Below are 12,343 nucleotides of genomic sequence, written 5' to 3'. Positions count from 1 at the left end.
AAGGGAACTTACATTAAGATGATCCTACACAACTGCAAAACAACAGAAAAACTCCTTAGTTTAACCCTATAATGCAAGCATGCATTACTACCTTTTAGTCTACCAATCCCCTCTAATATATCTATTAGATTTTTTTTGTTTGTGTCAAATTACCATTTTAAGCAAAAAAAATATGTGAATAGGAACTTCAGACTCCTTTTAACATTTCTTTAATGAAACTAAGCAATTATTAGCCATGAATTCCAATATAAATGTGCTTTTGATATGTCCATCATGGGCAAACACACATCCTAGCTTCTCTTGTGGCAGATGTTAACGAATTAAAGCGACCACCAAAGTCTACGACTGTATTGCTGACAAATAGGGTAAGGTGTCTGGAAATATACTCTAATCTACTGTAGGCTGTAAGCAGTTTCACCAATAAAACCTGCAATGCACAACTACACGCTGCCTCAGAGTGAAGTACATGAGCTGTTGAGACCTGTTTGAGCACATCCAGAATGAGCTCCTGGAAGACCTCGTTGATGCCCATGGAGAGGGTCTGGCGGTCCATGCCCTTGCTGAAGTGGCCCATGCCCACCAGCTCGATCAGCTCCCACACAGTCAGGCACTGCTGCTTGCTGCTCAGCTGCCCCTTGTAATCCTCAAACTTCTCCTCGATCCAGCTGCCTCCCATCGCTTCTGTCAACTTGCGCAGGAAGTATTCAATCTGAAAGACAAAGGATGAAGGTTAAACACGACACAGCATTGCACAGCATTAAACACGAGAAGCTATTGCAAAGCATTCTACAATAAATGCTCAGAAATAATGACATGCTGCCATACTTTGCAATGTTTGATACAGCTTTTAAGTTAATTGTTATAATGCATGTTGCATTACTTCTATTAATTATTATTAATCAAATTATTATTATTATTATTATTATTCAAACATTTTCTGGCTAATAAGAAGTAATGCTTTTTAATATTTCTTTGATGTGAGATATCAACAAATTGACTTTTATATCAACTTTTAACCAATTCTATTAACTGTCAATACTGTAGATACAATCTGGAAGAGATGCATTCACAAAATAACACAGTTACTAGTCTTTCAGAATACAGTGTTCTCTGACTGGAGTAATGTTAACATATTGGACAGCCATGCCGTAATCTCTGGTAAGTGTTACAGGAAGCTGAATAGTTCCTTGTTTGACGGAACCGTTGAGCAATACAACAGCATGAAGCATATTTAGTTAATAAGAAAGAGGCCCATGTATTTACTATAGACCAACTTTATAAGAATGATTCAAAGCACATTTTCTTATTGTCAGCTGTTAAAACCTTAAACGTATAAAAAACATAAAAATGTGGGGGGTTAGGGGGCTGGAGGCCGGGGCACATTATTGCGTCTGGAGCCCAAATTTAGTTGCTACGCCCTGAATATCGTCACTGCTGGATCAAAACCCTTTTTTTCCATTTTTCACATCTGTTAAATGGCAGTTACCCATTATCGTGTGTCACAACAGCGTCATTATGAAAAGAAATAGTCCAGGACTCATTTAGAATAAGATCTTGTTCCATTAACTTCCTTCCAATGTTAATGATGTTATTTTCGTCTCCTGTAGAGTTCTTTTTAAAGGTTTTGTCCCAACAGCAATCTTCTTCTCTTCTTCTTTCGGCTGCTCCCTTTAGGGGTCACCACAGCGGATCATCTGCCTCCATCTTGCCCCATCCACTGCCTCCTCTACTTTTACACCAACCATCTCCATGTCCACCTTCACTACATCCATAAACCTTCTCTGAGGTCTACCTCTTCTCCTTCTACCCGGCAGCTCCATCTCCAACATTCTTTGGCCAATATATCCACTATTCCTCCTCAACACATGTCCAAACCATCTCAACCTGGCCTCTCTGGTTTTATCTCCAAACTGCTCCACCTTCACTGTCCCTCTGATCTGCTCATCTCTAATCTTGTATGTAAACTATTCACTAAACCTAAGGACAAGAATTTGCATGACAGAATAGACCTGGAGTGATGGAAATCATTATTTGCAATGCAGGAAAAATAAGGAATGCCTGAAAATGTGCCTTATTATAATATATTAATGTTTCCATTTTCAGTTTATTAGGGATTTTGGCATTATAAAAGCTAACACACTGGCCAAAAGCTAAAATGCTAGTTATGATGCAACAGTAAGCTGTGATGCAATTCAAGACAGTACAATATGTTGCATTGTTACATCCCGAAATAGTTGACTCATATTTGATTGGCTATAAAATACATGCAAGAAAAAAGGGTTATTAAATGGAATGGACACTGTTAGGATTTCAGCGACCACCCTTGTATGTAATATTCAGTGGAGTTTAAATCTGCTAAACATCTGCTGTGTTGGAAACTATTTTAATCCATCATGTAACAACATACGATGGAACGCGTCTGACCTCTTCTGTGACGATGACCAAGGGGTACCGGTCCTCCGACAGGAAGTTGAAAATGCACCAGATCTTAAAGGCGTCTTCATCCGAGATGAGCAGGTGGTTTCTGTTGAGGTTTTTTCGGGCGCACAGAGTCCAGCACATCCTGTTGAAGTCCACACGATCAAAGTTGTCCTGGACCTGCGGAAGCAAAAAAAAACATTCATTAGCCTAATGAGCCAACATCTGGTTCTCCTTGAACCTGAAAGATTCATAAATCAAAATGAACTGAATGTCTCAAATATCTGTCACATGGAACAGAAAGAAGGGGCTGGAACAAAGAGCGCTGCATGCTTTCTTCTAGCACTGAACAGGCGTTCCCAGGGATACCTCTGGAACAATCCGACCAAAGTCGCTGATAATGGGAGCCCAACTGACTGGACCCTCTACTGGGAAACAGCTCAGCATTACAGCCAAGCAAGTGTCCTCTCAATCGTCCTGCACCACATTCCACTCCATCAAATACTGACAGCTAACAAACATTTATAGTTAAGAGGCTTATTCATATTCACAAAACACTGGCTCCTCAGAATCAATCTAACTCAAAGGCCCTTAGAAACACATCACAGACAGACCTAAAGTCAGCATTATAATAAACATGCTGAGTAGTCATGACTATTTGACCATCATCAGCTTGTGCTACCATTGCAGTTACTGCTGATGAGAATTAATCTGAGGCCTAACTTGAGTAATCAGAGGAGGTTTTAACACTAAAGCTGTTTACCCAAGTTTGTTTGCTTAGTTCACAGATTCCCGAACCCAGACCTCAACGACCCCAAACAATAGCCAAGCTAACATTCTCACAAACATCCTGCTGCTTCATTTGCTCATTCCAGCTCCTGACACCTTCCTGCCAGGATAACTGCCAGTCAACTGCAATAAACTACAAATTAAAACAGGAACCCGCTGGCTCTCTCTGTACACTGCTCCAAAGTAGTTTTGGGATACTCCCATCACCATTTATTCTTAGAGTTATTACATTTGTGAATGTATTGTGGAAATAGTGCTTCAAAAGTGCATAATTTCAGCTGTGTTACGATTTATCACTCAATACCTTCAGTCCAACCGAGAAATAGCAAGCTAGTAAACATTCACCTAACAACAGGATTTTTCCCTTGTTTTTTTAAGTTCAGTTAATTACCGTTTTTTGTTTTGGTTAGTAGAAGTGATTGCTGGTTGTCAAAACTGTTCTGATGTACATGAATGAATAAGTGATACATTTGGAAAGTAATTAAAAAAAAAAAAAACACAAAGTTAAAATTTGTACTCCGAAAATGTCCTAAGACTACTTCCAAGCACTATATATGACATGTAAACCTGCATTCCAACAACAAAGGGAAATCAAAACAAACCTGTCTCTATTTTTTTTTTTGTTATTTTAAGTGAGCGGATCCATAGATTTGGCTAAATTGGCAGTCTATACATGAACATGGTCAAAATCAGAGATGAAAAGATCTATTTGCCTATGCAAGACTGTTTATATGCTTCTTATGACAGGATAAAATCTGTTCAGTGCCCTACTACTTAGCACACAAGTATACTTCTGAGGGCTGTATAATCCTATGAGTGTTTCTAAATGATAATAGCTCTAATTCTACTCGTGTATTTGTATGAGGAAGCTAATCTCAGTTACATTTTAGCTTTTTTGAGTTAATAATAATAGGAGTTAAATCTCATTCTGCTCTGTTGGTAACAGCAACTGGACTGCATTTGCTGCTGCTCACACCTCACACTTTAGCATTTACATTTTACTGTAAAATGGTTGGTTGGTTAGTGTAGTGGTTAACACCCTTGACTTCTATGCTGTAGACTGGGGTTCAATCCCCCAGCAGGGCAAGTACCCTACACTATACCAATAAGAGTCCTTGGGCAAGACTCCTAACACCACCTTCGCCTTCCTGTGTAAAAAATGATCTAATTGTAAGTCGCTCTGGATAAGAGCGTCAGCCAAATGCCATAAATGTAAAACAAAATTATCCTAAAAAGAGAGGAATGGCACCTATCAAATTCAGTTCCTATACTAACAGGTGCTGGGTGTGCTACGACATCCCACTGCAGTTCTGTACTGAACCAGGCGCTTTCAGAATTCAACTCAAGTTGTTTTTTGTTTTACTTCTACTTTAGTCGTTTAACTGAAGTAACGACATTTGCTCAGGTTTGTTTTCAGGCTACTCTGCACACTTCTCTCTAGAGCTACACTGCTAAAAGTTTAAGCAGTGTAGGAAACTTTGATAACATAGCAGAAGAGATTACAATCACAGTGTGAGCACATCATTCCTCATCAACAAGCATTGAGATTTCACAACTAGAGAATGTGACAACGTGTCAGTCATGTCGTTGGAGCTTAAAAGAAGTTTTACCTTCGAGCAGAAAGAAATCTCTGACACTGTGCTGAAGGGCTGCATTCATAAGGCTACATGACACCTACATAACCCTTTCGTGGCAACTGACCAAGGCCTATTCCAACAAGCATCAGTAGTCATAAAGCTTGCTTGTGTCTATGTTGATGTCATTTCACCTCAGCAAGTGTTATGACAACTTATGTTTGTTGTAATAAGCTTTCATACATTTTGTTAGTAATGGCAATAGTTCTAGCTACATATGAGGAGCTCTATATGGAACCATTTCATGCCTTAATTGTCCTTTTCATAGTGAAATTGTTCTTCAGATGGATTTAGATTGATATATGTGTAATTCTATATCGAACCTATAGCACCCAAAATGGTCCTGCTACAAAAAGATGGATCTTCAAGGGTTCTTTAGTAAAGAAAATGGTTTTTACATAGAATCAGCACTTTCAAAACCCTTTGCAATATTATATTTTTGCATAATGAAAGGGTTCCTCAGATTGATGGATAATGTGCTGTATAAGGGTTCTCTGTAGCCACCGAAAACAGTTCTTCTAATGTTACAAGCTTGTACTGTGACAACAGCAGAACCCTTTTAGGGGCTACACAGAACCTTTTTCAAAAAGGCTCTATATAAAACTATCTGCAGCACATTCTCCATCAATCTGAAGAACCCCATAATGATGCAAAGAACCCTTTAACCATAGAAAGGGTTCTTTAAGTGATTATTGTTCTACATAAAACCAATTTCTTCACTAATATCCTTTGATGAATCGTCGGTTTTAAGAGTTTCTTGTTACAAGTTTGATACTGTAACAATAGAAGAACCCTTTTTGGTGCTATATAGAACCATTTTCAAAAAGGTTCTATACAGAACCATGTACAACACATTTTCCACCAACCTTACTACCATGCAAAGAACCATCTAAGCAAATGATTCCATGTAGAACTCATGGTTCCAAACAGAACCAATGCCTTTACTAAAGAACCATATTTTCTAAGAGTGTAGATGTCAGTTTCCAAGAATGGCTTAACACTCTCTTAGCCAAAGTCAACAATGCCAATCCTGGCTCATTTATATCCGTTAAAGTGGCTGAGGTGACCTTAAAAGTGAGACAAAATATCTACAGATAGGCCTTGGGAAGTGCTGCCTCAACATAACCCACGCTGCGCAGCTTCAGCTGGGAGAGAGTTTGTTTTGAACGAGTAGCTTTTCTCTTTTTTTCAATCACACACATACACACACATCTAGCGCTGTGGGGCCACACAATAGTAGCCTTGTGGAGCCACTGCTGCTGAGCTCCAGAGAAAACCGGTCATTTGCATTCTGTGGAGCTGAGAGCGAGAGGGATTTATAAACAGGCCTTATCGCCACTGCTGGCCTCACACACACACACACACACTCCCCCGAACCTACACGGCTCTGAAAACAAAGGCTGTTCACGTAGAGCTATATGCTCTAGAGTCGTCTTGGAGCCCAACCTACTGAGTGCTTTAGTTAAGAGTGCAGTAGGTCTCATTTAGAACATCGCAATGGGAGAAATAACATCCGTAAGCACAACTGAAGTAACTACGTAGTATACACTGTACACAAGACAAAAACTGGTATCTAGGTGGTCACTGAGGCCCTGTATCTACAAAATGGGCCAGCTGCACCACAACACCACGATGTTATAAAGAAAAAGCGCTAGTGGTTTTTAAGAGAGCTGCTCTATTTTGGTCCTGCGTTTGTATAGCAGCCCTGCTCTCTTTTGTTCCCCTCTCTGACATCACGGCACTTCATTAACAATGCATTCCAGGATTTGAGAGAGAGCCATGGAGGCGGAAGAATGACTCTGTTCCACATTTCACCAAAAAAAAAAAAAAACCCTAAAAAGGACACAACATGCTGATTAAACCAGGAAGAGCCTCATTTACAATGAGCACAGATTTATTGGAAATTCATGATTCATCTCAAAAACTGACACCCGAAATAATCCATGCATAAATAAAGATATCTGGCGCCGGCATGTGAGGAGCATGTCATACACCATGGATAAGAACACAAGTGAAGTGATGTATATTCTCACAGCGGTGAAGTGGACTGCACCACAAGAAGTTGAGTCAGAGAACAAGCGCAGAGAGAGAGAGAGAGAGAAAGAGAAAGAGAGAAAAGTGATGAAGTTGAGAAAGAAAGAAAGAGACAGTACGCGAGGGCAAGCAAGCACAAATAAAATACACAGTGAGAGACCAGACTTGGCTCTTCATCAAGAGGGTGGGCAAGGAAGGGGAAAGGCGGATCTCGAAGGGCCGAGAGAGGGTGCATGTGTGCTGGGGAGGGTTGCACACACAATAACCAATGTCCAGTCAGATCATAACCTGAAGACTCCCTTGGTGATGAACGCTTTTCCTGGACACTAGCAACAGAATCAAAACCATTCATGTGTATTGTGAAATTTGCCTCTTCCTTAATCCATTTCCTCTTGCACAAGTACGTAAGAGCCCCAAAAGCCATTTGCAACATTCTCCATCAGCGTTTTCAAACCTTCACCATGGTTGAGTGCATTTCAAAGCCTGATGCGAGTGAAGGGCAGTGTTTTCAGACAGCGTTCGAGCTTGCTCACTACAGCACATTACCCCTTTCACTGCCCACAATGCCAGAGAAAGATTCAGTACAAATGTATCAAAACGTAGACAAAACATCATCGTTAGAACAAAACCTTATCTCTCCAAAAATTAACCTCACAGAGGGATGTTTTAAGATTTTATTCAAAGTAAATCTGGGCTAATGGTCAAAAGTTGTTACTGCAAAAGGGCAGCGAGTGCTTTCAAATGATGTGAGTAAATAAATAAATAAATACATTTGGAGACAAGGTTTTATTCCTACGGCAATGAAATATATGGGCATGACTGAAACCATCACTGAATCATGTTGCTGCAAAGCTTGTTTAAAGTGAAGCATTATGGGTGAAGCCACGGTGAGCTTCGGTGCACTCTAATACAAAATCTTTCCTGCTTCACATAATGACAAACAAACGGGTCGAACGGGGCTGAGGCGGTCCCAAAGTGTCCCACTGCCAAAACACCCTTTCACTTTTCCATAATGGGCCTTTTGGGAGTGAAACTTCACCAGGCTTGGAATGAAGACGAGACGAGAGTGTGAGACAGGGCCTCTGTGAACAGGGGTAGGCCTTCAAAACAACAACATGGAACCAGGCCCAAAAAAACTCACCTTGTCCAGGATGAATCTGTTCAGGTAGGGCATGTATCCCTGCGTGGAAACTGGACCTTCATCGTCATCTTTGAAGTGCTCCTCCAAAGCCACAGGATCGTGTGGAATCTTCATCACAGTACACAGGTTATGGGAAAGTACCTGGAAGGAGGTATTCATACACCTGAGCAATCACTTGCTTGCTGTCGGAACAAAACCATGCATCTCCACTTTTTGTGCTTTTTTTTTTTTTATTATTTGACATTACCCCTTTACATTGTTAGAAAAAATTAAAAAACGATATTATTTAATACAAATATTTTTAATAAATAGTAAAATGTCAAATCACTATGCTTCAAGATTTGTTTTATGATACAAGACTTCAAGATATTTATTTATCAAAAACTGAATTTAGTTATTTGCATTCAATATTTTACACACCGTGCAGCACTAAATCCAATTAAACGGGGCTAAATATGCTCTCTGTAATGAAACATGCAGTCAGGAAGTGGTTTTTAAGCACTGGTGATATCCACGATATGCTCAGAAAAGCATATTGTGACATATTGTGATATTATGCATCAATACATCAATAAACAGTGATATTGCAACTAATTTACTGGGATCTTTCAGACATTAGTATTTTGATTTTAAATAAGTATATTAATTAAAAGGGGCATTAATGTTGGTAAAGCTGTAGTTATTCAGAAGCAAAGGTCCATATTTTACTGATGTGTGGTGACTTTTATTTGCTGTCCTTCACTGGACAAAAAATAAATTAGTCATAAATTAGACACAGTATCTCACACACAGTGTCTATCAACTGAGCTGTCTGTCTGTCTTATAGATAGATAATATATGATGCTGTATAGTTGGAAAATATTTGTTTCAGACATGAGAGAATTATACTGAATTACCTTAGCTTGCACTAATTTATCAGACTTTTCCAGTTTTTTATATATATATATATATATATATAACCCTACATTTTGTACAGTGTCCTTGAGTGTCAAGAAAGGCGCTTTTAAATTTAATCTATTATTATTATTATTATTAAATGTTAAACTGAACTTCTGACTATTACAATTAACCCCACCCCTTGGTGTAAATTGTAACATTGCACATCCTGTCATTTTCGGTGGAATTACACATGAATGGTAAGAGCAAGAAACAAAGATCAAGTGGTTGTTTGTGGCAGAGATGAATAAAATTATGATTATTCCAGCTTAATATTTTTTACGATTATTTCACAAAAAACTAATTGTGTTAGGTGGTGCCCCACTCTCCCCTACATTTCCCTGGCAATGTGTCCCCACCACTGGGGAAATAAGATTCATGCTGGTCAACGATGAGCTGGCACACTTACGGACAGTTGTGCATGGTCAGCAGGTTTACACCAAAAAGCTTGGTATCGCTGCTTAAACGTTAGGAATGAATTATTTCAGTAATATAAAAACAACTTGGCTAAAACAATAAGTGTAAACAATGATAATAACATACTGCTGAACTTCACAGGTTTCAAATAACTAGTAGGACACGAGGAAGCTGTAAATAAAAACAAGCACTTTAAAATGTGCCCACACTGATTAACAGGGCTGACAAAAAACTTCATACAGTAAGTGACTCCAACCTTTCTAACAGTGGGGTAAGAGCAGGAGTTATCAAACTACATTTTAACATGACACAGATAAAGTGTGACAAGGTGAAAATGAATTAAAAAGCAAGCTGGCAGTGGTTTCACTTCTGTCCTGTCATTATAGTTGAGACAGTCTTTACTCACAGCTTAGAAACAAGACATAAGCCAGCATCTACAGCCTACAAACACCGTCACGGCTTGACCTCAAGGAACATATTCCTAAAACAACCAGAGGTGGACGAAGTACACAAATCATGTACTTGAGTTAAAGTGGAGATATAAGGTAAAATATCACTCCAGTAAAAGTAGAAGTTCCTCCCTTTAGACCTCCACTTGAGTAAAAGTACTAAAGTATTTACCTTCAAATGTCCTTAAGTATAAAGTAAAAGTACTAAAAGAGTAATTCTGGCTCTGATCTGGTCCTGTTATCATTTTTGTAACCAGACTGGCTTCATGAACTCATTTCAGGTGAAAGTCCTCCAGCGTCTCTCTTGGTAAACCAGTCTTTTAATAGAACATCATTAATTAGTGACGCTGACATCTATTAAAATGATCTTAAGCGCAAAACACTGAAGGTAAACAGTTTCCATCAGGGAGAACCGAGTGGCTCTGAAATCACTTTTACACACAAGCAAAGTTTCAGGTTAAGATTACTTTATAAAATAGTTATAAGTTGAATAAAAACTGGCTTTAAACTCAGGATCACAGATGAGCTCCTTTACTATGTTGATCTGTAGGCCTCTGTTCATAAACATAAACTAACCCATACTTTACTATAAACCATATTTTTTACTATATACCATAATTTACTATAAAATGAAAGTGTTTCTGTGAATTCAGAAAAAAAGAAACGCGTCAGTCACGACTGCATATGTGGTCATATTTCTATATTGTGGTCTTTTTACACAAAGTTAGGTTAGTTCATCATTTAGGAGACGGATGCGCTCCCAGATTTTTACGCTGCTGCGCTGACCTTGAACCGCGTGCTGCACTGGGTCGGTATGACCTACTGGTCAAAACAAGCTCAGAACAAAGTGACCGCTGGGCCCTGATTGGTGCTCTGGCTTTGCGCTTCTTTTGTTTTGACATGTTACGTTTTTATACACACAGAAACCAAAAGGAACGACAGATTTCTGAAAATGTAGCGGAGGAAAAAGTCAGATATTAGACTCTGAAATGTAGTGGAGTGAAAGGAAAAGGTCGCCCAGAAGGGAAAAACTTAAGTAAAGAACAGATACACGAAAAAAAAACTACTTAAGTACAGAAACTAATTACATTTACCTAGTTACTGTCCACCACTGAAAACAACACCCCCCTGTAGTGAGGCTGTCGGGGACTTTTAGAGTCTGTCAGGTTTTGGACAGACGCCATACAGCTTTATACTGGCACAAAGGCCAAAAGCCACTGTACCACTGCAGTGCGCTTCAATATAGAGGCTAAGCGCAACAGTAAAACTCATCCGAATGAGAGCAGCACACCGCAGCTATTTAAAGGAGGATTTGTTCTCGGCGTTTCGCTGCATCTCAACCACACAGGAACACATCAACAGGCCTTTAGAGACTTTAGAGCGCCCGAGTGACACGCACAGGCTCAAAAAACCTGATCAATTCAGCTTTAAACGCTGAACAGGCTCGAAACGTCCGGAGCCGCGGGCTGTTCTTAAGCGTTTTAGCGGCTTGAGATCTATTTAGGCACCACTTCGCTCATTACTTCTTTAAAAGGAAATATTATTAGCCGTTCTTTTGGGAAAATCCTGACTTAAAATCCTGACAAAATGCGCTCTTGTTAAAGCCGCATCGCCGGAGAAGTGAGCTCCCGCATTTTAAACGCGTGGACGACCCCTCAGAGAGGAGAGACTCAGACCCCTCAGAGAGGAGAAACTCAGACCCCTCAGAGAGGAGAAACTCAGACCCCTCAGAGAGGAGAAACCAAGTCCAGCTTTTCTTCTGACAGAAGAAAACCCATTTAAATCAAATCAAGGTACCTTCAGCTGAGATTTGGACACTTTCCCGCTTTTGTCCACGTCCAGTGCTGTGAAGGCATGCCATATCGCCTTCAGGAGCTCATCCCTCAGCGCCATGTCGAGCGGCAGCAGCTCCGGACCGTCGACCGTGGCGGCGCTTGTGTCCGGAGAGGAGCTTGTTCTCTCTGAGGGCCGGAGAGGCTGCGGTCACATGACTCCGCACTGACGGGAGCGCTCAACAGCCAAGCGGGCGTGACGTGACGTGGTTTGCCATACTTACTTACACTATATGTGCACAACGCTGTTGTCGGGAGAAAACCTCGTGTCTCCAAAACGGTAAACTTTACAGGAGAACGGAAAAACCTACTGTAGTTTTAATGGAAGTCAATGGAACCAGACGTCTTTCCAAGTCATTTTGGGCCCTTTCTTTTGGTCCATTCATCAAATGAAATTTACAAACAACTTAAAGGACAACAGATCCTTTGAAATTATGTCAAAAACTGAAAAAAAAGACAAAAATGGAGATACGAGGTTTTCTTACGACAGCAGCGGTAAGTATCCAGGTGTTCCTTTCAGTCACTGTAAGGCCCACCCGTTGCTGACTCAGGTGCTTATTTGTGGGCACATAGCTTCTGTGTTATAAAGGTTTTTCCAGTAGAGCGGTTTCTTTTGTACTGCGGTCAGCGAAAAGGAAGCTCTAGAGCTGGGGGCAGTCGGGCTGGACTCTGTGACCGGAAGGTTGCCAGTTC

General features: G+C 40.1%; 1 protein-coding gene across 1 annotated transcript in view; it reads right to left on the bottom strand.

Annotated features, from left to right (window-relative positions):
* swap70b (switching B cell complex subunit SWAP70b) overlaps window positions 1-11,799 on the bottom strand; it is a 38,003-nt gene extending 26,204 nt beyond the window's left edge. Inside the window, exons 1-4 of the mRNA XM_017690747.2 lie at window positions 11,616-11,799; window positions 8,017-8,157; window positions 2,425-2,598; window positions 482-709 (exon numbers count right to left, since the gene is read on the bottom strand). Of these exons, the coding sequence (XP_017546236.1) occupies window positions 482-709; window positions 2,425-2,598; window positions 8,017-8,157; window positions 11,616-11,711 (639 nt within the window). The 5' untranslated portion in view covers window positions 11,712-11,799. The remainder of the gene's footprint in view (window positions 1-481; window positions 710-2,424; window positions 2,599-8,016; window positions 8,158-11,615) is intronic.
* Between the last annotated feature and the right edge of the window lie 544 nt (window positions 11,800-12,343).

This window comes from Pygocentrus nattereri, chromosome 7 (assembly GCF_015220715.1).
Source record: "Pygocentrus nattereri isolate fPygNat1 chromosome 7, fPygNat1.pri, whole genome shotgun sequence".
Lineage (NCBI taxonomy): Eukaryota > Metazoa > Chordata > Actinopteri > Characiformes > Serrasalmidae > Pygocentrus > Pygocentrus nattereri.
This window is presented reverse-complemented; position numbering and strand designations above follow the sequence as displayed.